General features: G+C 37.0%; 2 protein-coding genes across 3 annotated transcripts in view; both read right to left on the bottom strand.

Moving 5' to 3' along the window:
- Positions 1-22,259, bottom strand: part of LOC131146049 (DExH-box ATP-dependent RNA helicase DExH1) — a 38,061-nt gene extending 15,802 nt beyond the window's left edge. Inside the window, exons 1-8 of one of the 2 annotated variants that reach the window (XM_058095324.1) lie at positions 21,898-22,259; positions 21,619-21,764; positions 20,480-20,579; positions 20,135-20,398; positions 19,746-19,841; positions 17,659-17,934; positions 16,454-16,657; positions 16,200-16,355 (exon numbers count right to left, since the gene is read on the bottom strand). In XM_058095324.1, the coding sequence (XP_057951307.1) occupies positions 16,200-16,355; positions 16,454-16,657; positions 17,659-17,934; positions 19,746-19,841; positions 20,135-20,398; positions 20,480-20,579; positions 21,619-21,764; positions 21,898-22,167 (1,512 nt within the window). In that variant the 5' untranslated portion in view covers positions 22,168-22,259. Of the gene's footprint in view, positions 1-16,199; positions 16,356-16,453; positions 16,658-17,658; positions 17,935-19,745; positions 19,842-20,134; positions 20,399-20,479; positions 20,584-21,618; positions 21,765-21,897 lie in introns of those variants that run through there. The other variant, XM_058095330.1, reaches the window with a different exon arrangement.
- Positions 22,260-25,571: 3,312 nt separating this feature from the next.
- LOC131148342 (auxin-responsive protein IAA13-like) lies at positions 25,572-26,282 on the bottom strand. The gene is made up of 2 exons (XM_058098059.1): positions 25,982-26,282; positions 25,572-25,720 (listed from the first exon to the last, which is right to left on the bottom strand). The coding sequence occupies exons 1-2, from the start codon at positions 26,280-26,282 to the stop codon at positions 25,572-25,574; spliced, it is 450 nt and encodes a 149-aa protein (XP_057954042.1).
- Positions 26,283-26,540: the final 258 nt, after the last annotated feature.

The raw sequence follows: 26,540 nt of genomic DNA, 5'->3' as shown, positions 1-26,540 counted from the left end.
CTTCAAAAGGACCCATAAATGACCCTAGGACACTCACCTTTGCACTCATGAATGTTAGGCACTTGATTAGGGTGTTTGTGATTCAAAACAGGACCGAAATACACACTTTGTGCACTTTCAATCGACCGGCCAAGGCAGTTCATTCTACCCCGGTCGACCTAAACGGCCTGGGTCAACCAGTTGACCATGTCCCGATCAACCGAACCATTGTAGTTCAAATCCCCCAGTAGACCGAAACCTTCTTAGGTCAACATTTTGACCACCTGGTCGACCAAACCCAATTTGTATTGCACCAACCTGGTCAACCGAGGATCCCCGAAAGAAATCCCAACGGTCTGGTCGACCGAGAGGCTCAGTTCATTTTCCTCTGGTCGACCGAACAGCGCGAAATGAACAATTCGCCTTCCCCTGGTCGACCGAGTCCCAAGTTCAATATATGCCCAGTCAACCGACCCATATGAACTTGGATCGACCGAAATGGTTCTGGTCGACCAGATCTCTCGGGTTGTCCTGACTTTTTACCATGGTTAAAATGTTTTAAATAGGGTTAAATTAATTAAAATGCCATTAAAACTTTTCTAATAATATCAGCCTTGTCCCCAACGGTCATAATTCATGGGGTGTCTATATATACCCTTTCATTTGGGAAAATTAGTAACCTGATTAGCAAACAAAAAATAAAAATTTTCTCTCAAGCAAAAATACTTTCTATTCCTACTGTTTATATTCTCATTCATACCACTCAAACTTACCTTCTTCAAGTTTCCATATCCTCTATAAGTGTGTTGAGTGTTTGTGAAAAGAGGTTTACTCTCTCATTGTTGTGAGATTGATTTGATTTTCATTGAGAGCTAAACCTAAGTGTTCTTAGGGGGTTTTACTCATAAGTCTATCCTAAGAAGACTTTCATAAATTTCTGAGTATTGCATTTGTATTGCAATATCTTAGAAAGCTTGTATTTGTTTTTGGCTTGTAAAAATATTTTCAAACTTACTCAAATATCTTGTGGGATCTATATTGATATATTTGTGAAAAGATATTTGTGTTTGTGATATTAATCTTTGTGGCAATATTTATTCAAGTGTACATCATTTGCTGAATACAAAGATTGCATATCCTTTGCAAACCAAGCATATACACTATTTGAAGTGATTGACATATTCTGCTATTTGGAATATTTAAAACTTGCATGATATCTTTGTTTGAGCACCTTGATTGAGAACATCTTGAAATACAAAAATTGCTTGTTGACACTCTCACGTACGCATTGCACTGATAGAAAATATATATGAGTTGAAATACTAGACCACACTGAGCTTACATATTAAATCATTTGTGGTGTATGTGATTGAACGCATTTGGGTACAAATCTGCTTTACGTGAAAGCACTTTTCTATTGTACCATTTGATTGTAAATCTGAGTGATTCCAGGCGTGACCTGAGGGGGCGGTAATCCAGCCAATTAAGGATTGTTGTAAAGGTTGAGGTCAGCTCTATGCTAATTGGCCTGCTTTGTATAGGTGTCGCTCCACCCGTTTAAGTGAGCAACTATCGTGGTAATCCTTGTACTTGTTAGCCAAGGCGGGGAAATAGGCAATTGACCAAACCTCGATAACATTTCTGTGTGCCAATCTTACTTTATTGTTTTTCTGGTGCATGTGTTGTTAATTAAATCGTTTCATTTAATTTCTGATATATTTATATTACTTGCACTAGATTGACCATAGGGTTGTGAACATACTGTTGTTAGAAGGAATACCTAGGGGTTAAATTTTTAAAAAATACCAATTCACCCCCCCCTCTTGGGATCATGGTAAAGCTAACACATTACTTCTGTCACATTCTAGCACAAGGAGCAAAGCAAAAAAAAATATTAATAAAAAAAAAAAAGCCAATTGCTTTCCATGACAGTCATTAGTTTCCGACACTTGGCCTATTCCAGAATCTGCCAATTGTCACGAGTCTAATGATTTTTTGTGCACTTGGAATAACTGAAATTGATTAATTATTTGTTTTTTAGGAAAATGGTCTGAAAGTGAGTGACTGAAACAAATAGCAGCAATGACATTCCCAGAATGGTGGTCGATTCTATGAATGAAACATCAGAAGATTCAGAACAATTAAAATGCCCTCTAAATAAGATATTGTCAAATAACTAATACATAAAAGTTAAGCACCAAGGACACTGCTCCAAGATGGTTGTTCTCATATCTCTCCCTCTCGAACATCCCCTCTATCCCTCTATTGTGAAGAAGGCAACTGATTGTGATGGAGATAGATTTCCCCAAATCAGAGGAAAAATATTCAAGCTGCAATTGGGGAAAGTTGGCGTAGGCAGCAGCGATCAGGTGTGTGAAAAGAATCTTAGATGGTATTGATGGCCTATGGTCTCATTATTGGAGGCAGGATTGATTAGTGAGTGTTTATCTTCATTTTTCACGCGTTTGGAACATTTTCATTGGAAAAGAGAATTTGGAAGGATCAATTACCAGCTGACAGTTCAACCAACCAGGGTAGGTAGATTTCTTGATGTTGCTTTAAAGAAAATTGGGAAAAATTATTCAGTATTTGTTCCACGGGGCTGGAATGGCAAGGATTGGGGTTTATTTTGTCATTCCCTAGGATCAATTGTGGTTTAGAAGGAAGTACAGAAGTCAGATCCACGACTTCTGTCTAATATGAAGGATTGATGATGGCTCAATGTCATGAAAGATGGTGACCAAAAGGAAAATCCCAAATATGATCCAAAGCTGTCATGTTTGTAGTGCTGTAACAGCAGCTCAAGGAGATCAAAGCGAGTGAGTGGCAGTAGCAGTTAGGGGGTTGGGCTCAGACAAGATGATGTGCTTATAAATAGTAAACATGAGGTTTATTGGGCTATTAGTAAATGGGACAGACTGACAAGTAAAAGGGTAGCTTTGTGCACTTGCTGGAAGAGAGAAGGGAGTGTTCTAAAAAAGGGAAGCCGGGTGCACGAAGCTCCCATGTATACAGGGTCCGGGGAAGGGGCAGACCACAATGAGTCTATAGTACACAGCGTTACCTTTGCATTTTTGCAAGGGGCTGTTTCCACATCTTGAACCTGTGACCTCCAACAGAAGGGTGTGTTCTAAAAATTACAATTGATCTGGTTCAGATGGTAAAATGCTACATCTCATTTGGGGACACTTGTATAAAATTAAGGCAAACTAAAGCCTCAATTGTTTCGAGTCCAACCAACAACCAAGCTTTAAAACCCACAAGGTGCAGTCAACTACATGAACCTTTCCCACCAATCTGCAGAGTTTTAGGTAATATCCTCTACTGCCTACCAGCAACAAGCTCACTCCTCATTGGTACATTGTTTGACCTACATTGCAGGTGCCCAAACCATCTCAACTGCCCATCCGTGATTTTATCTTATGACAAAACTGTTCGTTCCTCAATTTATCTTTTAGAGTAATACCACTCATCCACCTTAACATTCTTATTTCAGCAACTTTTACATTTTGGATATGTTGTTTCTTAGTTGCTCAACATTTTGATCCATATAACATAGCTGCTTTTATAGTCGTCTTATAGAACTTCCCTTTAGTTTTAAGGGTGTTCTACAATCATGCAACATACCTGAAGTACTACTACACTTTACCCAACTTACTTTAACTATAAGTTTTACATCTTCTTCAATTTCTCTTTTAAATTGCATAGTAGAACCAATGTATCAAAATCTACTAGTGCTATTAATTTTTCAATCATCAAGTCTATTCTTGTCTCCAATATTTCTGTCTTATCTTAAAACCTCTGAAGCTTCACCTCCACAATCCTAACTTCAGTTATACTTCATCTCTAATTTCATGAGTCAAGAAAATGTTACTCCAATTAAGTCCATCCATCACTACTGCAAAAAGAGGACTCAACGCAGACCCTTGATGCACACCTATTGTGATTAATACCCTAGATTCTCCATCTGTAGTCTGAACGCTTGTCACTACTCTACCTTGCATTTATACTTAACAACATCAACATACCTACTGCATACTCCCTTTTTACTAGGAGCCACAGCTAAACTTAACTTCTTCTTTTTTCTATTGTTAAAGTGGATAATCTAGTAAGCTTTTTCTCTCTTTCCATCTTAGTAAAAGTGAAAGGCCAGGGCCATTGGTGGGTTTTGCCGGTGTATGATCCTTCTAGACTAACCCTTAGGAGCTCCTTTCGGGATGAGCTTTGCTGTGCGTTTGGCTTTTGTTCTCCTAATTGGATTGTGGGGGGTGATTTTACTGCAGTGAGGTTATCCCGAGAGAAGAAAGGAGGCAATAAAGTTAATGCTACTATGGTGAGTATTGACTCCTTTTATTAGGGAGTGTGGTTTAAGACTTGATAAACCTTCCTCTTGATAATGCAAATTTTATGTGATCAATGGGTGGTGCCAGAGTGGTGGCAAGTAGGCTCAATAGATCCTTTTCTATACAGAGTGGGAGGGTGAGTTCCTTAATCTCTCTCAATCTATTTTACCTAGGCCCACTTCCGACCACTTCTCCATCATATTGGAATCGAGGAAGGTTGCTTGGGGACCTACTCCTTTTAGGTTTGAAAATATGTGGTTGGATCATGACTCCTTTCAGCCCTTAGTCAGAAATTTTTTGAATGAGGGTGTGGAGAGGGGATGGGAAGGTTTTAGATTCATGAAAAAACTAAAGAAGTTAAAAGAGAGAAAAATTGGAATAGGGAGGTGTTCGAAGACTTAAGATTTAGAAAGGCTAGCATTTCAAGGGAGTTGGCTAAGTTAGATAGGAAGGAAGAAGATAAAATTCTATCACGGGAGGAAGAGATGAGAAGAGTATCTTTGAAGAATGAATTGGAGGAGGTGATTTTCATGGAAATGAGAAGGTAGAGGCAGAATATGAAGTTTAAATGGATTAGAGATGGTGATCGTAATTCTATATTTTTTTCATAAGATAGCTAATAGGAAAATGAGGAAGAATTTAATTAGGGAGTTGGAAGTGGGTGAGGGGATCATTATACCTCATCAGAGTAAATTGCTTCTAAAATCACCGAGTTTTATTCTAATTTGTATTTCGAGGAAGCTGGTAGTAGACCTATGGTTAAAGGATTAGAGTGGGACTCTTTGTCTGGTGAGGAGGTGGTTTGGTTGGCAGGTGGTGAAGGCTGACTTGCTTAAGTTCTTTAATGAATTTTATCATAATGGGATTTTAAGTAAGAGTATCAATTCCACTATCATAACTCTAGTGCTGAAGGAGAATAAATCCATCAAGGTATCAGATTTTAGACCCATTAGCTTAGTTTCCAGTGTTCATAATATCATCACTAAAGTTTTAGCTAATGGGCTAAGTACGGTGCTTGATAGAATGATTTCTAAGACTTAAGAGTTTGTTTTGGGGGATAGGCAAATTGTGGATGCCATTCTAGTTGCTAATAAGGTTGTTGAGGACATTTGGAGAAGGAAGAAGAAGGGAATCCTCTATAAGTTGGATTTTGAGAAAGCTTATGATAGAGTGAACAGGAAGTTCCTGAATAAGATTTTTGAGAGGGAGGAGTTTGGTGAGAGATAGAAGCACTGGATTAGAACCTAGAGGCTGTTTGCATAATGTGAGCTTGCTCAGTTTTAGTGAATGGCAAGTCTAAATCTTGGTTTAAGGCTACTAGAGAGATTAGGCAAGGCTTACCCCATTTTTGTTGGTTTTAGAGGGTGATACTTGAGTAGAATGGTGGATAGAGCAGTGCTTAGAGGTTTATTGAAAGGCCTGGAGGTGGGGTGAGAGGGGGCCAAGGTGCCGCACCTTCAATTTGCTGACGATACTATTTTCTTTTTGGAGGATCATAAACCCTCCTTTTTATGAATATTTTGGGTCTCCTTCACATTTTCAAGAAGGTATTTGCGCTTAATATTAAGGAAGAGCGGTATTGCAGCTATCAATATGCTTGTTGAGAGTGTTAGGGAGTTATCTGCTGAGGTGGGGTGTAGTGTTTTGGATTGTCCGCTATCCTATCTTGGAATTCCCTTGGGGGGTAACCCTAGATCTGCTAGCTTTTGGGATCCTACTGTGGAAAGGTTTTCCAAGAGATTGGATGGGTGGAAAGGCCCTTTCTTTCTCTTGGAAGTAGAATAGCGCTTATCCAAGCTTGTCTTCCAAGTATCCCTTTATATTTTCTTCCAGTTTTCAAGATTCCAAATAAGATTGAGAAGATTATGACGGATTTCTGGGTTTTAGGGATCATTTGGTTAGTTGGGGAGTGGTGGGCAGGCCTAAACAGGAGGGTGGTTTGGGTATTGGAAATTTAGTGTCCAAAAACACTGTTCTTTTGAGTTTTGACTAAATGGCTTAAGCGGTTTCCGCTGAAGAAGTTTTACCTAAAAAGTATGGATTAGATGAGAAAGAGCGGGATACTAATTTGAGATTTAGATGTTCTTCGAAGAGTGTGGAAATCTATCTCTTAAAGTTATCCCCTCTTCATTCTCCATATTAAATCCCTGTTGGGAAGATGTAGTAGTATCCATTTCTGGAAAGGCCCTTGGTTGGCGAATGCAGATTTGTCCACCTCTTTCCTACGCCTTTTTCGTCTGAGCTCAGGGCAAGATGGTTCCATTTCTTCTTTTGTGTTGATCCAGGTGGTCCTTTGCCTTCTTGGATTTCCAATTCGTAGATCATTAAATGATAAGGAGATGGTAGAGCTATCCTCTTTGCTAGTCTTGTTGAATAACTGTCATTTTTCTTTAGAGGAGGATAGATGGTCTTGGTCTTTGGATCCTTCGGGGGGTATACTCTTGCAAATCTTTTTTTGATTTTTTGAATTGGTCTAATTTACCTTTTTCCTCTCTATAGTTCCATTTGGAAGGCCAAAGTCCCCCTTAAAATCAAGGCTTTAATCTAGTTGGCTGCGCTAGATAGAATTACTACCAATAACTTGCTACAGGTTAGGAGACCTTTGAAGGCTATTCCTACCTCTGTGTTCTTTGTTTTAATTGTTTAGAATCTTCAGCGAATTTGTTCATTCATTGTGACTATGCTTGAAGGGTTTGGAATAAGTTGTTTGGTATTTTACGCAAATGTTGGGTGAGTTCTGAGGCAGTGGAGGACTTTTTAGCAGTGTCTTTTGCTGGTTTTGGCAGGAAAAAGGAAAGGGCAGCACTCTGGAAATGTGTTTTTTTTTTTTTTTTTTGCTGTCTTTTGGGGGCTGCGGGTGGAGCGTAATGCACATATTTTCTAGGAAAGAAGTCGTCTCTTTTACAGGTTTGGGAAAAGATACACTATTCTGCTTCTCTTTGGTGTGTGGAGCAGGGGAATTTTAAGGGGGAGAGCTTTTCTAATATTCAGCATGATTGGTGTTATGTGTTGGAGTGTTAGTTCATGTTGGTTTTTTTTTCTCTTGTTTTGTAATTTTCAGGTTGTTTCTTTGTGTTTGGAAGGGTTTTCCAGACCATGTTAAGGAGATGTCTTATTTTCCTAGCTGTATATTCTTATTCTGTCAATGAAATTCTTCTTTTGCAATCAAAAAAATGAAACCATGAGCAAGTCTTTTTATTCTTTTCCCTAAACTTTTCAATTGATCTTCTTAATAGATATATAGTTGTTCTGTAGTTTTCTGAAAACCTCATTTGTAACATTAATTTTTGTTTAATTATCCTCTTCCCAAAGATTCATTGTATAACTCCAGTTCGATCCCATGACAGTTACTAAAAATTTTGAAATCTCCAGTATTTTTGTATATCAGTATTAAAATGCTTTTCCACCACTGCATTTATTAGGTCTTATAATTGTGTTAAATAAATTAGTTAACCAAATAATTCCATTACCACCTAGGCATCTCCAAACTTCAAAAATCCAGAAAAAGGGTTCAGCTAGAAGAGGATGCTAATCGTACAAGAGGCCAAAGTAAGGTATTAGAGGGTGGAGGGATTTCGTGTTTGGTAGAAAATAGTGTCGCGCAAAAAAGGAGAAGGAAAAAGGGTACAGTTCAGCCACTTTTTCTTCTAAGGCAGCAGGCAATTTTCCAGAAAATACTCTTCATAATCAGATGGCTGGTTTCTCACAAGCAGGTGTCATCAAGTAACTTTTTTTAATAACAAAAATTCACTAAAATCTAAACAAATGTACACATACAGTGGGTGGAGGATAAGACATCCTCATGAATCAACTAATTACAATAAAGCTGTATGCCAATCCCTGTGAAAATCAAACAGAGACATTCCCCCAAAAATTACAAATGTATGAGCCCAGGAAGAAGCAAGAGAGTTACTCTATCCCACAGCAGAGAAGGAATCTGAGCTTTCAATATCCTTGCGTTCCTCAGCCATAATGTCCAAAGAATTGCATATGTTGCGCAAATCCATAAAACCCTCCCTCTTCAACTGTTCCCAAAACCTAGTAAGAACTAATACACATTTCACCAAGCCACCCACATCAAGCTGCCTAGCCACCCAGAAATGAAGAAAAAAGTGCACATAGGAATGGCAAGACAACATGCATCTATCTGGACTGAGGACCTCCTTAACTGTTGACAAGTCGTTCATATTATTCTATTAAGAGTTGGGGTACAAATGAAAGCTCGGACCTTAAAAGAAACCTTATCCTTCCAAACAACATGATAAGATTCCAGTTTCAAAAATGAGTAAAGGAAGATTTAGAAGAAATGAAACCCAAAGAATCCCCAAACTGGACCCGACCATCTCCCATAGTTTTAACTTTTAAGAACAAACGTGTTAAAACTTGATATACATTGTTGGCCCAAAACCTAACAACTTAAGCTTTTAGGAAAAGTGGTAATCTAACATTATATCATAGCTGGTTACCAGGATGTCCTGGGTTCTAGTCTTGTTGCCTGTGTCTATTGTGTGGTATTTTAAAAATTATTGTATTCCCTATAATGGGTGATATCATCGTGTCTTTATCTCTCCACATACTGTTGGGCTGCACGTGCGGGGGAGTGTTAAAGCTTGACATACATTGTTGGCCCACAATCTAACAAATTAAGCCTTTAGGTAAAGTGGTAATCTAACAAAAAGAATCCAGCAAACTCAGCAAAGAAGTAAGCTCATCAACCTCTCTTTTAATTAAGATTCCTAATGAACTGGTACTCCCAAGAAAGAAAGCACTTTCTAAAAAGGGGAAAAAAAACTGTAATGAAGCATTATGAATGGTGAATAATCTAAAAAGACAAGGCTCAAACGGCTCCAACAAAGACTCTCCCACCCAAAGATCCTCTCAAAACTGAATTCTATTACCATACCCTCTTTGAAAAAGTCAGAATAAAGAACAATCAAGCAACCTAGAAATGAATTTCCAAGGACTAACATGAGAAACATTGCCACTTCCTTTAGTATACCGTCCATTCAATGAATTTCAACCTAATGCCACAGGAATTTAAACTCTAGGAGAAACTCCATAACCATTCTCCAATTAAAGAGATGTTTTTAGATACCATGATTCCAAGACAGAAACCCCAATTAGTCTTAGGTCTACTAAACAATGGCATCCCAACTAACAAGATGACATCTTGTTCTCCACAGAGACAGATATGACACGCACATCATCCTCTCTAAAACCCTCACTACACATGGGTGATGTTGAATTGTCCAAATTAAGACCCAGTTAACCTAGAAGTTCTTAAGAAACCTAGTTATTCCACTCCTCTTCCAAACGGTCAATCTTTTTTAAATTCCCCTCAGCTTCAAACCCACTGGGGCACTTAGGTGACTCAAAGTTTGTATGAGATAACAGAGAAATAGGAAGAATCTCATTGGAATTTACAATGTTTACCTGTTGACTCTCCATCTGTTGATTTCCAAGCCTCTGAGCAGGCTTGTTTGTAACAACTAATAGAAAAGCACTTTTCTAGAAAAAGGACTTCTCTAAAAGTAGTTTGGGACTGCTTATTATAAGTACTTTTTCATATTAGTACTTATTTTTAGAAAAATATTTTCTCAGAAAATACTTATTTTCCTAAAAAAAAATTGTAGTTTGGAAAAATATTTAAGTGTAAATCAAACAGTATTAGTTGACACAAATACTTAAGTACTTTTCAAAATAAATACTTATTTTTTAAAACGTTCCAAACAGGGGCTAAGACCCACAGCAGCCACAACAATGCCAACATCCTCCGATGCATCAAAACTCCACAATTCAAGTGTGCCATTTCAGCTTAACCTGCTCCTCCTCCCATCTTCCACAACTGTTCAATCAGAATCTCATCATCCTCCAAATCATAAAAGGATGTTGAATTGTCCTCTTCATCTTCAAAATCTGAAAGTATCTTCTCAAAGTTGTTCGAAACCATCACCTCTTCCCTTTATTCTTATTATTCAAACTCCCACCAACAATCTTCATCTTCACTCAGTCATAGCCTCATAGGCTTCCAATAATCTTCAGTCATTTCGGAAAACCTTAACTGAATGCACTCTGACCAAGTTCCTTTGCTGTGGTGAAATTCCTGATTCTTCAAGGCCCATCAAATTACTGAAATCTCTCCCTCCTGCTCCAGCGTATGCCATCATTGCCTGATTTTTTCCATCCTCTGCATTTGTCCTATGCAGCGAGTGCCTCTGAGCCTCCTGCCCTTTTCAAAGCTCAAATAAAATGCTCTTGGGAAGGACTGTTCACTGCATCCTCTGGCCCACCACCTGAGCTGCACTTTGGATCCAACCCATTTTTAAAATGAGCCTCACTCAGGGCTACTTAGCCCACTTGTCAATGGTTCTAAAACCCCAACTCTTTCCATTATTGTGCCAAAAAGGATGGGTTTTTGCTCATCTGAAACTTTCTTCTCCTGTGTTCTAAATTAACTGTGCCATTTGAAATTTTTCCCACAAAAATTCTGGTATCTCTGATCAAATCCCATTATTTCTGCCTAAATCAAATTTGCCCACTATTATTCCTTCCCATCCATGGCTTCCCTCACCAGAATTCCAGGATCACGTGCATAGAGGATCATTGAATCTCAAAAAGAGTCTACCAGTGACCGGTGGAAGACCGTTCCAGCTTGCTAGCCCATAAATTCACATTTAGGGAATCACAATCCAGACATTGCAACATTGGTGCATCTATATGTGCATCTGAGAGTGGGTAACCTCCCTCTTCTCCACCTCTCACCCACCCCCACAACCAAAATTTATTTTTCCATCCCCCTATGATGCAGGGACAGCATCAATGATCTACAGGCATGAGAAACAGAAGGGAGGAAAGGGGAAGAGGGACGAGGGAAGAGGGAAAAGAGGAGAGAGAAAATACAAGGGGGAAACACACATTCACTTTCTCAATTCAAATTCAACAACCACCTTCAACATGGCTTTCGCGCACTATTTATAAGAAAGCATCTAACACATGTACACATATACCCCTAAAATACACAAATATTACAAACAAGGCCCTGAATACACATAATCCTATAGTATACTAATTAAAAATAAACACTAACGAAACCAAAAAATCCCTTGACCCAATTATTCTTAATTATTCTCCAACAAGGATCTTCCCATGGTCTTGCTTCCTGTCCTACATCAAATCTCACCCAGTTGGAAAAAATTCAGCCTCGAATTTTGAAATGTTGGAGGCTCATAAGTAAGAAGCAAACTTGGATTCTTTGAAAGCCAGCGCTTGAGTGATAAAAGTAACCACATTCCTTTCACAACATCATAGACTTCAATTGAGAGTTGGCATCAATAAACACATCAGGAATGACAAACTCTACAATAGGAATGTCTAAAGGACTTAAAACGTCCTCAAACACATTCATTTCCTTGCTTATAGTGTCTTTAGGTTGAACAACTCATAACATGATCAATTATCGCAGATTCTTTTCTCTGGTTGGTTGGTAGGGCAGGCTTCAAAATGATTTTCTTCCCATTATACTGGAAGATATATGTGTTCTCATGTCTTTGAGTCACACCCAAACCATTCAAAAAGAGAACCAAGGAGTACATGGCCAATATTCATAGATATGATATCACACCAAGGGTCACACCAAAGGTTATCAAAATAATCACCCATGTAGATAGGAACCAAGCATCTTTCACAAACATGTAGAGTAGTAATATCAATCCAAGATATATAATAAGCCTCTGGATGGGATTCCAAATGAAGTTGCATACGAATGACTCCATTCCTAGAAATCAAATTCAGAGGACAACTTCCATCAATAATGAATTTGCAGATTTTTTACCCGAACTGAAGAAAGGTATGCAGTGGCTCAGTATTATGCCCAGAGAGCAACAAGAGCCATTCCTTTTTCCAATAAGCTGTCACCGTGTTGCTGGACATACTTATATATACTGCAACTATATATCACCCAAAGCCTTAACAATTTGGCCACAAGCCTTACTTCCAATTCCTCAAAAACTATCTTCAATTCACCTTTGACCTCGAGTGTGATGATGAAATGAAACAAATTCACTTTGACAATTCAAAAAATGCAGCAACAGAGCCTGTTTTTTAGTGCTGGCAGCCACAATTTCTCACCTTTTTGTAGAAAATTATCACACTTTCTTGCAAAATATCATGTCCATAGTGCAAATATCTCGTTGCATGTCAAAATATCGTGGAGAAAACCCAAAATATAATGGCTGGAGCAATTTCTCGCAATTTTGGCAATAGGCAAAGACTTTGGCAGTTCTCCATTTGCAGGTCAACAGGTTGTAGGGTGGATGTGCCACCATCGAGGGTCCTCCGGAGATAATTTTATGGAAGGTGGTAGATTGAAGTGTGGTGAATTGAAATGGTAGTGACAGTCTGTCAAGATATATCCCAGAAGAGTGGATTTTGAAGGGGTTGGTCACTGGAAAATTTCAGCCAGCGCATGGGGCTTCATTGTTGGCCAGAAGGTGATGAAATTTTAAGAGGGGGTGGGGGGGGGGGGGGGGGGAAGCTTTCAGGGGGTTCGATTTCTGATGATGGTGGAAGTGTTTCGAGAATTTTCTGGGAACGATGTGTTTGAAAAATTGGGGGCACAACTTGAATTTTTTGAAAAGTTCAGAACAGCTCTTCGATTTTTTTGGAAATCTAGGACTGGTGATGATGAAGGACAACGATAAGAAGTTAGAAATAGAAGAGAGACAGAAAGAATTAAGAAAGAGATAAAGAAGAACAAGAACAAGACGAAGCAGAAGAAGAGAAGAAAAAGAGGGGGGAAGAGAAGAAAACAGAAACAGATTTTAGACAGAACATAGGAGAAAGAAAGAGAATAAAGGGAGTATCAGAAATCAAAGAGAGAGATAGAGTTATAAGAAAGAATTAGAAATAAGAGAGGGAGGGAAAAGAAGGAGAAGAGAAACACATAAGAAGAAAGAGGGCAGCACGGGACTGGGGACTGAACAGGATATCAGAACAGAAGAAGAAGAAGAAGAAGAAGAAGAATGGAGAAAAGCAGGGGGAAATGGAGGACTAAAATGGAGAATGGAGATTGAATTTGGGCTCTGATACCAACTGATGACGGGACAGCATCAATGATCTGCAACCATGAGAGATAGAAGGGAGGAAAGGGGAAGAAGGAAAAGGGAAGAAAGGAGAGAGGAGATAAAAGTGGGGAACACACGTTCACTTTCTCAATTCAAATTCAACCACCTTCTACATGGCTTCCACTCATTATCTAAAAGAGAGCTTCTAACACATGAAATCACATATATACCCCTAAAACTACATGAAATTAAAAACATACCCTAAAATACATAAATGTTACAAGAAAGCCCCCAAATACACATAATCCCATACTAATTAGACAAAATACAAAATTAACTACTAACTAAACCCAACAATCCCTTGACCCAATTCTTCTAAACTATTTTCCTTGGTTGATAGTGTGACGTAGAAAAAAAATTGACCAATGTTCTCTATTATTCTGAAAACTTTGCCTCTATTTGTCAAATAAAAATTGTTTTTTTGTTTATTGCAATGCAAGACTTCCCCATGGACCCAAAGTAAGACACCATGCAAGTGATCATGGCGTCACCATTGCATAACTTGCCAGATCAACAGCATCATGCACACAATATTTCACTTATGTCATCTATTCTGGGACATTCCAAAGCATAGACTTCTTTTACCCTCAATCAACCGATAAGAATTGCTTCTGCAGTTTCATTATCATGTACATCAACATGGTGATTTTGCTAGGCACCCTGCTCCTCAACTCTTCCACCATCAAAGTGCAATACCCTTCAGCTTAAGCTTTACAAACAACACCTCTCCCCTCCACCGTAACCTTCCTGTTGGAAACCTCAGTTCTCCAAATCAAGTAATTAAGGCAGAGAATTTTGAATCAAAATGTGAAGATTGTGCTGCTAGTAATGCGGAGATTAAGGATCACAAGAGTCAGAATCATCTTGATTGGGTTATAATGCTAGGGAGAAGCTTGGTAGTGATAAGCAAAAGCCTGAGAAGAAAGGTCTCTTAAAGTGTGTACTTGTGGGGTAGGGGTGCAGCAGGAGTTGATATGAAGAATTCTCAGCATGTAGAAGCAGATGCAAAGGAGAGTTAGAGAGGCTGTGCAGAGGGAAAAATGAAACGGGATGATGAATCTGAGAATGGGACTGATTACAATAGTTATTTTGCCCAAGATAGTTTCGTATTATTGGATCAATCTTGTGAGAAATATGGGTATGTCTCAGAGTCTTCTGATTTGGTTGGAGATATTTCACACATGCTAGCAAGTCCTCTTTAAGGATTAGGCATTCATATTTTCGAGAATGGTGGTCAGGATATAGAAGCATAAAGGTAGGCGCTCAATGGGAAATGGGAATGCTATCAAAGCTTTGTTGGATAAGATAGCTTTACAGTTATCCAAATCCTTGAGGACAGAAATTTTCCTTGAATGGTGGTAAGAAGTGTTTAATAGGGTTTAAGAAGAAGCTTTCTTCTTTGGACGCCATTTGGTATCACTATCAAAAATTATGAAAATGAAAATAGAAACAAAAGATAAAAACTGAACAGTGCATTGATTAATATTTCTAAAACTAAAATAAAAATTAAAAACTTGGCCGAATAAATGCCCTTTTTTTCCTCGAAACAAATAACAATTAAAAATATGATTGAATAATAAAAGTACAAAAAAATAATACAAATTAAAATATATATTATGATAAAAGAAATCAATTATTATAATTATTTTACTTAATCATTATATTTCAAAACTCACTTTTTAGTGCTATGAGAACAATCTTCACTTGAAAATTAGTACAAAATATTTTCTAAAATGACATACTATATATAAAAATTTTATAGTATTTTATGAATTTTTTTTTTTAAGTTGATACTTTAAATTTACACAGCTATTTTATTTCAACTTTTAACTAAAAATTACATATAAAATGGATTATTTAATTCACATAATTTAATTCTGGACATTAGCATATTCTGCCTAGATGTTGCACTGAAATCATAAAATTTGGTTTTAAGTTCTTTGGAAAATTACAGAAAATTGACAATAGAAATAGAAAGTTAGCAACATCAACAAATGTGCTCCCATAAATGTTTCTTCACTAAACAGAAATGAAACAGAAAATGAAAAATAGAAATGGTACCAAAATAGGCCAGCCCCTAGTTTGAATTGGAGTTTCAGGTTTTTTTTTTTAATTTGAAGGCTTCTGGCTCCCCTTATGTAATTAATTTTTCCTCTCTTAGTATATTTCTGTTACTATCTAAAAGTAATAATATCTTGAACTTTAAGGCACTATAAGCCATTAAGCCCAATAGTCTTATCTCATGGCCAGACAACATTAATGCTTACAAAAGGCACCTTGGTACAGATTTTCAACTAAAATGTGATCCCCTAACAATCAACAGCACGTCTGGCCATAAGAAACATATTTCTCATACACATAACACCCCCACTCAAAAAATAATAATAAATAAAGTTAAATAAAATAAAACGAACAAACAAACAAACAATATAAATAAATAGAACATTAAAAACATACCCATGACCCACCCAGCCACCAAACTGCCACACTGTAGCCACCCCATGGTACTCACAACACAATGTATATTCACATAGCAAAATATTATAACTATTTATTCATTCAACATCAATATATTATAAGTCATACAAGGCTTTCTATAAACCAAATTCAATCATTTAAAATATATACAGTAAATTTTGAAGAAAATAGCTAACACACTGATAATCTCCAAATTCTATTCACAAAAAAAGGTACTAGTTGCACCACCCAGGGAAAAAAAATGATAACAATTATATTCAACAAGATTCAAGCATACCTCAAATAATTCGGTCAAAGGATCTTTCTTGGAATCTTGCTCTCTTCTCCTCCTCCTTGAATTCCCTTGAAAATTGTCGAAGTCTGATTTGATATTATAACGAGTTTTTTCCAACACATCTTCAAGAAATAACTCTACCACAGGGAATGTCAATCCCTGCCAATGTGCCAAGAGGAAAAAATAGTGCGTAAATATAAGATTTAATCAACAGACACAAAAATCCAATGGTTTGATGAAAAACTAATCAGCAATACCGGTATATGGATGGTAAGAGCATTTCCAAAATATTTGGAGAACAAGTCAGCATTAATGGTAGCACTCATCAGAATAAGACGTAGATCTGGTCTCCTAGGAAGAAGGTCCCGCAATATCACCAACAAGAAGTCCTCATTCAGACCTCTTTCATGTATTTCATCCACTAGCAAATGGCTCACACCTGATAAATCTGGGTCCTGAACCTGCAGTTTAAGATAAAATTGAGATGAAATAATCTTTCAGATAAAAAGGAGGGGAGCATGGTGCACAAAGTTCCCGTATATGAGGAGTCCGGGGAATGGGCGGAAACCCCAAGAGCTAGAGAACAAGATTTATTCCAACAAATGAAACTAAAGTTACAATTATACTAGCAAATGGCTCACACCTGATAAATCTGGGTCCTGAACCTGCAGTTTAAGATAAAATTGAGATGAAATAATCTTTCAGATAAAAAGGAGGGGAGCATGGTGCACAAAGTTCCCGTATATGAGGAGTCCGGGGAATGGGCGGAAACCCCAAGAGCTAGAGAACAAGATTTATTCCAACAAATGAAACTAAAGTTACAATTATAAAAATGGCAGGGCACCAAAATCGCTTTACAAATCAGTCAAAGAAAACCCCAAACACCCCAGAAGCTAACACTTAAAGGGACACCAACAGAACAACTCCATACCATAGCTTCATTTTTCCCCCACTAATAGAAAGGAAGAATTTTATTGAAGAGTAAAGATGTACAAAAGAAGCTTGAGAAATCCTCCTTAGAAGAAAAGAGAACAAAAAAGAAAAAGTATAAAAAAAATAATAATAATACTAATGAGAAAGAAGATTTCAGAGCCTAGGCATGCAAAGATCAACATAAAAAGTCACAGAGCATTACAAGAACTAATTAAAAAAACCGAATTACAAATTAGACAACAGATTTGTATATAGCAGCATCCTACAAATTCATACCCAGAGGGCACAACCAGCATCACGAACTCTACTAATATCTCATATTTTACCAACAGATATCAAAAAGCGAAGTGTTTTGACATTTTCAAAAAATTTCACAACCTAACTTAATACGTGTGTCAAGGTCTAGAATGTGCAAATTACAACCCAAAAAGAAGGGAAAAGGCATGTATGGATACAAGAAGGAAAAGAAAACATAAATGTAATCAACAAACAAGATGTAAAAAAATATGTAAAAGGGAAGTCACATTACCAATCGCCGAAGTAATACTCCAGTGGTGCAAAACAGTAGTCGTGTTTGAGCAGTGCACTTTGCTTCCAGGCGGATCTGGTAACCAACAGTTCCACCAAGACTTTCTCCCCTTTCAGAAGCTATCCGTGCTGAAACAGAAATGGCAGATATACGGCGTGGTTGAGTACATATTATGCTGCAATCAGCACCGCGTAGAGATGATATTTCCTCTTCAAGAATGAATTGAGGGAGCTGTGTGGTTTTACCACAACCAGTCTCTCCAGAAACTACCAATACCTATATTTCCAACCAAAACTAATGAGACCCTATGGCAACCATGTAAACATTACCAGTAGCATGAACAATTTCCTTTCACACATGTGCACAAAGAGGGAGGGATCAGTGCATATGGCATTACCGGAAAAACAGAAAAAAGGCACTAAACTCCTTTTAAAAAATAATAAAATATGATCATTATACAAAATAAATTGCAATTCTAGTTTAAGGCAATCTAGTAGGCAATGAGGCAATCTAAGGCAAACACTTCGATAAACTTAATCCTTGCAATTTAAAAACTGCTACATAAAGGGATTAGCCCTTCACATATCAATAAGCCATAACCATGTCTATCTCTACCCTATCCCCACCCCCACATGCAGGCACAAAAGCACCACTTGATTGTGAAATTTTCAAAATTCAAGTAGATCCGAACTTTGAAAAGATGGTAGTGATCTATAAAAAGAAAAATAATAAGAGATTTCTATCAATAGGGGGGGTCAAAAAGCTTATTCTTTCTTCATTCATTAGATGAAGTTGAGGAGCTTATGCATTTGGTGGAGATTCTGGTACCATTTACCTATCATTTTAGATCTGATGCAAGAATCTTTAAAGGGGATGAGGGTATAGTTTTAGTCATTTTCTTGTAAACCTTTTTTGATTCATTTGTTGAATGCCTGCCCTTCTTTCCTCTAGACAGATTTATTTGGTAGGAAAACTTTCTTAAAAATTTAAGGCTTCTACCAAGATTTTGGTTCATAACAAAAAAAAAAACCAATAATTAGATACATGTGAGGAGACATCACAAGGATTCAGCCTAGGTCTTCACCAGGGGATAATGCGCACATATTTTTTCAATGTAAGGCCGTTAGGCTGTTATGGAGTAATTCGTTTGGTGTTTAGGTGAGATTTGGCATGGTCCAACTAACTGCAAATAGACTTCTGTGGTTTTGAAAGAAGTGCAGAGGATGATCCTGCGGCAGTGTACTTGTTATACCATTCTTTGTGGATTAAGAAATGAAAGGATTGAGAGGGGCTTCTTGGGGTAAGTTCAATCCCCATTTTTTCTGTGGGATAAAACCATGTTCGTAGCATCACTTTCAGCTTTTTCTTATGGTGTTTAGAGGCTGTTTCCTTGAGAGATATGCAATGTAATTGGAGGATTGACTTGACATAATTTTTTGTTGTCATTCTTGGAAGGTCATTTTGCTCCCTTTTGTTTATTTTGGAGGACGCTTTGTTCTCCCTTCTGTAATTTTTTTCACTCTCTTAATAAATCTCCTCTTTCTATCCAAAAAAGAAATAAGCAATAAGATGATTATTGTGATATGAACATTAATCAAGTATAGAATTTTTCAACTCAAAATACAATATGCTATCAATTTGTGGATAAAAACTGAATTGTTGATCATATTTAGTAAAAATGGGATGGCTGGATGCCCGTATTTTCAATCTAACACCGATACTAGATCCAAGCAAAAGAAAAAAAAAAATCAGCAGGTGTAAAAACATTATGGATTCAAGCTTCGGATTCCTAAACACAACAAAGTTAGTAGTCCGCCCACAGCATCACCCAACATGCCAAACCCCATGAAGGAAAAAGTAGAAAGCAAATTATAAATGAAAAAAAAAAACATTTTCAATCCCCTCAAAAGAACACTACTTTGAAGAAGACTAATCAATCTCCAACCAAGTACAATTAGGAGAGAGAAATGAAAATAAATAAAATAAATAAATCATGGAAAAAAAAAACCTTTCCCCATGACGTTTGTCAATCAATGAGAAATAACATTATGAAATCTTAAACTTCATTTCAATTAAAAGAATCTCACCTGATTTTCAGCGACAGCTTTAAGAAACTCAGATTTCATTTTGAATGCAGGAAGTTTTTCTCTAAATGACTGCATAGTCTTTGCACTATTACTTGCCTGTAAAAAATGAAAGAAAACATGTCATTTATCTAAACTCAACACCCTCGTTAAAGGTCTAATCATTAAGAAGGATGGTAAAGTGGAGAGATGAAGGGTTTCTAAATCCAACGACTAAGTCACTGAACTAAGCAATATCTTCTTTATGTTTTGTAGCCAGAGTTTGACGAAACAACATTCCATCCCTCCACCCAAACTTAATGTAAGCAAATCTGCCAAGTAATTCAGCTTTCTGTTTGAACACAAGGAGTTGCAACTGAAAATTTCATAGCACACCCAGACTAGAAATGTACCTTTGCTCTTTCCTGCTCATGCTTAAGTTCTGCACTAAGCTTCTCCTTGGCCATATCATTATTCAATGCAGAGGCAGGTTGAGTATCATCTGCAGTCACAAACAGTTTTTTGGTCCCCTGAGAAGATGCACTAGAGGCTTTTGCAGCCAAACCCGCCTCACGGGAACTACAGGATGCACCAGAGGAATCTTCAACAGGCACTGCACCTTTTGAACTGTCCAAAAGATTACCAACTCTTCTCTCGATTTCTGTAGGCATTTGAATCTGCGGAAAAGTCCATTATTCAAGATAGTATAGACAGTCTTGGCCTCCAAACAAGAATTGAACTTAATAAAACATTCACACCTCTTTTTGTGTCGATCCATGACGTTCATCAAGATCAGCCCGATAATTTGGCAATGGAACCTTGCTTACAACAAGTGCCTTCCCTTTGTCATACGCATGGCTTTCTTTCCACAAGCAGAAAATAATGAAGAGATATTGTAAGAAGAAACTTAGCCAACATTAGTTTATGCAAACACCGTCACAATAATATTATGAAAACCAAGCCCTTCAAAATTTATACTGTCCTAATTTAGAAAATTGAAGTGCGACCAAGAGCCAAGGAATACACAAACAATCCCATTGGTTGGTTAAGGTGGCTAAAGCACCAGAATTGAACTGCCACAGATCAGATGTCCTACTTTTCACACTGAGGTTTTCTTGGTGAACATTTCCAATGTAGACAGCTCAAATTTTATGAAAGTTATTTTGACAAGAAACATGCAGTTCTACCATTTGAATTGCTGTTATGGCATCGCCACCGCAATCCCAATAACAGGAAAGTTCAGAATCAACTAGTCTAAATAACTAATGCATGTACATTTGAATCACATAGCTTTTGTAACACATATATATTCAAATCACATCAGACTACAAAACTAAATATTTACTTGGAATTTCATTTCAATGGCTATTAATATCTACGAGCACAGAACAACAACTCAACACGGTATAGCCTTACTCTGCAGATTCTTATAAAGCATGATAGGAACATGGCAAAGACTGGAGGCATCAGGTCTATTTACTCCAACTAAAATCATCATAGTACAATATCACCATTTTTTATAATATTGCATATAACCACTGCAATTGATTCTATATGCTCTACGTCAAGAATAAAGGAAGAGGTAGGCCTAAAATGTCCTTTGATGTTGAATGCATGACTCAAATATAAACAGACAGAACAATTTTACAGCATTAATTTGAGTAAAGTCAAGGTTCAAAGTACATGTAGACAGGTTGTGGCCGCAGGCTGTTTCAAGGGGATGTGTTTTGCATATTGACTGATTGGTTGGCTGTGTTGTAATGAGTCCTATCTGTTCATCTTTCTTTTTTCATCTTCTTGGGAGGACTCTTTATTCTCCCTTTGATTAGTCTTTCTTCTTTAGTAAAATCTCTTCATTTTCTTTTTTTTTTTTTTTGAAGTACGTGCGAACACTTACAAGTAAAGCCCCAACTGATAAGCCATATCAGACAAGGTTTGCTGGTCTTCCCGACGGTAATTACGCTTTATTATCATCTCCTGATCACCGCTCCTCTTCATTTGCTCCATCTTACCCCACCACTCATTTTCATCCAGTACTTCTTTCTAAACATCAAAATTATGATCTCCATTATACAAATTGCATAATTCTATTATCCATGCATCTGTACAAATTACAGTTGATGCTGTTTAAACCCTAGAATTGAAACATAACCGCATGAAATTTTTGTTATGCTACCTCAGCGGCTTGCTGCCTCAGGCGCTCGGCACGCCATGCCGGGTCCCACCACCGCTGCTCGCCACGTCCCCCGCGTCCTCTGCCGCCACCGCCGCCTCCGCCGCCCCGGCGTCCGCCTCCACCGCCGCCCCGGCGGCCCCCTTGGTAATTGGGACGGTAAGACATGACAGAAGTCGATATACGAAGACGAAACGGGATGGCTATCAGTGAAGCGGGCAGACGATGTTTCGTCGGGAAGATGCAATTTCCACCATAAAAAGGCCGAAACATTCAACGAGCGAACAGCTCGCAGCACCCGCACATGCGCACTGAGAAAAACAGCGAGCTCGACCTTTGTACCATTTACCAAATGTTTAGGCTTTATTTATAGATGACAACATGAATAGCAGAGAATACCCTAACAGTTCTTTCCAGTTTGCTCCCATTGCGGGTTAAAGAGATAGATAAGTACAGTTTTTTCCCGAAAAATATTTCCTAAAATGACTATGACGTAATCTCGTTAATCCGAGTAGCGAGATTTACTTTTAAGAGAATGGCTCGTGTCGATACATGACAAATCAAGTAGCGAGATTTATTTAGGATTTGAAATATCCATTCACTCGGCTATCGACGCATGGCAAATCTCACTGGATGAACCAGCGAGATTTGCTTCCCAGTAAGATTTGCTTCAGCCTAAACTTTGTCGTTTTTCCTCCTTACATGGGCGAACAGAGCAATACCTGTTTGCAGAAAGACGGGGAGGAGAAAAGCTATAGGTTACTGTTGAAGGACAGGTCGAACGTTTGCGCAGGTGACCGTTACAACAAGTGGGGTTCAAATCGTTGAGGGCGTGCGTATATAAACTCGAGATGGAGTAAGACACATTCTCAATGTTTGGTTCATAAATTTTGAAATTAATTTTGTTTGATCGAAAGCTTGTTTGATAATCGGAGTTGATTAAGTTTAGAGTGCTAAAAGTTTCGTTTAGAAGCACTTTTCTTTAAGGTTAGTATTTGTATTTTTGTATTTGAATTTTCTTTTTTATGATACTGCCAAAAACATGTATTTTTTTTTGTTTAGAGTGGCTGAAATTTTTTTGTATGTATTTATATGATATATATAACAGACACTTATACATATTACTATTTACATATAATATATATGCATATATATAAACATTTACATAAATACATATAAATGCATGCATATAATAATAATAATAATAATAATAATAATAGCTCCCTGTCCGCTTCACATGGAGATAGATTATCCAGTACCTATGGGCGAAGACGACGGACATGCAGCACATCGACATGACAGGACGCCAGATACGGACGAGCAGCCTGGTGAGGGCAGACGCAGACGACAGCCACCCCGACACTGGAGATGACCTCCCTGCGGCACCGAGTAGGCGATGATCGTCGTATTATTTCACTTCTACAACATGTATATGTTCACTCTTTCATTTGTACATCATGTATATTCATTTGTACATCATATATATGGTCAGAACTTCATTTGTACATAATGTATTTGTTCATTACTTCATTTGTACGTAATGTATTTATTCATTACTTCATTTGTACATCATGTATTTGTTCATTACTTTATTTGTACATAATGTATTTATTCATTACTTCATTTGTATATCATGTATTTGTTCATTACTTCATTTGTACACAATGTATTTGTTCTTAATTCTAAATGTATAGAGGACCCATATGTAAAGTGTCAAGCATGTTAATTTGTTCATTTGAAAAATGTTTTCTTTGCACAGGTGCGTGGATGGATATGCTCAATTTGTAAACAGGACTCTGCCGAAATTATTATAGTATTTTGATAGGTTGAATGTGTACGAAATGTGTGAATGTAACGTTGTGAACATACTGGTATCAATTGTATTTGAAGAATGTTTTCTTTGCACAGGTGCGTGGATGGATATGCTCAATTTGTAAACAAGACTCTACCGAAATTATTATAGTATTTTGATAGGTTGAATGTATACAAAACTTGTGAATGTAACGTTGTGAACATACTAGTATCAATTGTATTTGAAGAATATTTTCTTTGCACAGGTACGTGGATGGATATGCTCAATCTGTAAACAGGACTCTGCCGAAATTATTGTAGTATTTTGATAGGTTGAATGTATACGAAACTTGTGAATGTAACGTTGTGAACATACTAGTATCAATTGTATTTGAAGAATGTTATTCTTGCACAGGTGCGTGGATGGATATGCTCAATTTGTAAAGAGGACTCTACCTAAATTATTATAGTATTTTGATAGGTCGAATGTATACGAAACTTGTGAATGTAACATTATGAACATACTGGCATCAATTGTATTTGAAGAATGTTATTTTTGCACCGGTGCGTAGATGGATATGCTCAATTTGTAAACAGGATTCTGCCGAAATTATTATAGTATTTTGATAGGTTGAATGTATACGAAACTTGTGAATGTAACGTTGTGAACATACTGGTATCAATTGTATTTGAAAAATGTTATTTTTACACAGGTGCATGGATGGATATGCTCAATTTGTAAACAGGACTCTGTCGAAATTATTATAGTATTTTGATAGGTTGAATGTATACGAAACTTGTGAATGTAACGTTGTGAACATACTGGTATCAATTATATTTGAAGAATGGTTTTTTTTGCACAGGTGCGTGGATGGATATGCTAAATCTGTAAACAAGACTCTGCCGAAATTATTATAGTATTTTGATAGGTTGAATGTATACGAAACTTGTGAATGTAACATTGTGAACATACTTGTATCAATTGTATTTGAAAAATGTTATTTTTGCACAGGTGCGTGGATGGATATGCTTGATTTTTTAAGAGGATTTTGTCGAAATATTTTTAGTATGTTGATAAGTTGAATGTGTACGAAACTGGTAAATTGAATTTTTATATGCTCAATCTTCTTAGAAGATATATTACTTTTGTAATAGCACTCCTAAGTATAAAACTAAATTGATTTTTTGAAACCTTAGCTTCTAACCTTAATGTAGTTCCACTAACTTTGACCACAGTTTCATTCCATGAGTCATAAACGTAATTGTAGAGTAATTAGTACAATTGTAAATATATTCTTTATTCTTGTTTATAGGTATTAAAGTGTTTTCCTCTATTTGTTTGACATTTTTTTTATTTTTATAACTGTGTTAAGTAAATTAGTTAACATATAATTCCGTATCATCTAGGCATTTCCAAACTTCGATGCCTTCATAATTAATAATCTTAGGTACCAATTCCATTAGCTTCCGATGTCTTCATGATTCTAAGCCTCTTCACTGTGTTAAGAAACATCCTATACACAAACCAACAAATATATGTTTACCATCTAAATTTCCAAAGACAATATTGTCTTTTCCAATGACATAGGCCTCTGCCTGTCCAAAGTACCTAGAAACTTGAATGAAACAAGCCTTAGAAGCATGGTCCAAAATGTTTAATATTACATTACTAGTAGTGGAGCTACTGCTCCTACACCTTAAAATGTTGCTTGAAATAGACCAACTACTCTTCCACAAGGCTAGTCTTGTCATGTGATGGGATGCCATTTAGGGCTTAGTAGTACATATACAAACATCAGTCATAAATATGTGCATATATACACACAAAGACTCATTCACAAAAACATATGTACATAAGTATAAATATATTGCACTAGTATAATCATTTAAGACGAAATGAAAGGTGCATACTCCCAAGGAACATCTCGTACGAGCATCAAGTCCCCCTCCTTATCTTCATAAGTGAGCACAAATTCGGATGATCCATTTAAAAGCTTGGTGGCATTTCTTGATTGCTCACTCTCTCCACTCGAACCTAGTTACACAATCATAATTACATTTTAAAACTAGAAAGGAATTATCTATGCAACTCATTATTGTCCTAGTCCTACTAATTTGACCTTGATTATCAAAATATTTATGTCATCTTAAACCACTTGGTTCTAAAAGTTAGTCGTTAGATTGAGGTGCAACAATGATTTAACAATAGTTTCACATCAAAACGTTTAAGATCGAATTTATAGAAAAATAAGTAAATTATACATCACTGATAAAAAATATAAAAAAGAAAGATTACACTCACGAATGGAAGTGATGCCTGTGGTTGGATTAGCGAACATGTCCTCCCGTGCTTGGGCTAAAGTCGCATATATAGAAGAAGCATTTAGATCCACTTTTCTCCCTATTGACAATCCATCCATGTTAACCTTAACATACCCAAGATGTCCTTTTTCCATAGCAACAGTATTGTTCTTATTGCTACCATTGTACACTTTTTTCTTTGAAGTTTGCTTCAATTTATCATCCTCGCATGTCTCATCTTCTTTAGAGGTCAGAGTCTTTACCTGGTTAGCCAAGTTGTTCATCCTATAAGCCATATAGACGGTCATCCCACAACCTGACTACTCCCAAGGAACAAAATTAATTATAGTAATGACTAATGAGTAATATATTAGTTGACACATGGAGAGACAAAATAATGGAGGCACCCATGATCCCAATCCTTTAACAATCCAAATTAATGGAGGCATATCTCAATCTTTTAGTTATCCTCATGATCAACATTTTATTCTCTACTTTTCATCATTCAAATTTTCTTAGTAATTTAAAAAAAAAACGATTAACCATTAACAGAA

The sequence above is a fragment of the Malania oleifera genome, chromosome 1 (genome assembly GCF_029873635.1).
Source record: "Malania oleifera isolate guangnan ecotype guangnan chromosome 1, ASM2987363v1, whole genome shotgun sequence".
NCBI lineage: Eukaryota > Viridiplantae > Streptophyta > Magnoliopsida > Santalales > Ximeniaceae > Malania > Malania oleifera.
Note: the sequence above shows the minus strand (reverse complement) of the source record. Positions and strands in the feature narration are given on the sequence as shown.

What these genes read in the sequence shown, in the direction of transcription:
- LOC131148342 (XM_058098059.1), bottom strand. Translation starts at nt 26,282, where the DNA reads ATGGCTTATAGGATGAACAACTTGGCTAACCAGGTAAAGACTCTGACC. An exon ending in CATCACTTCCATTCGTGAGT is followed by an intron (nt 25,721 to 25,981) that starts GTAATCTTTCTT and finishes TTGTGTAACTAG; the next exon opens with GTTCGAGTGGAGAGAGTGAG.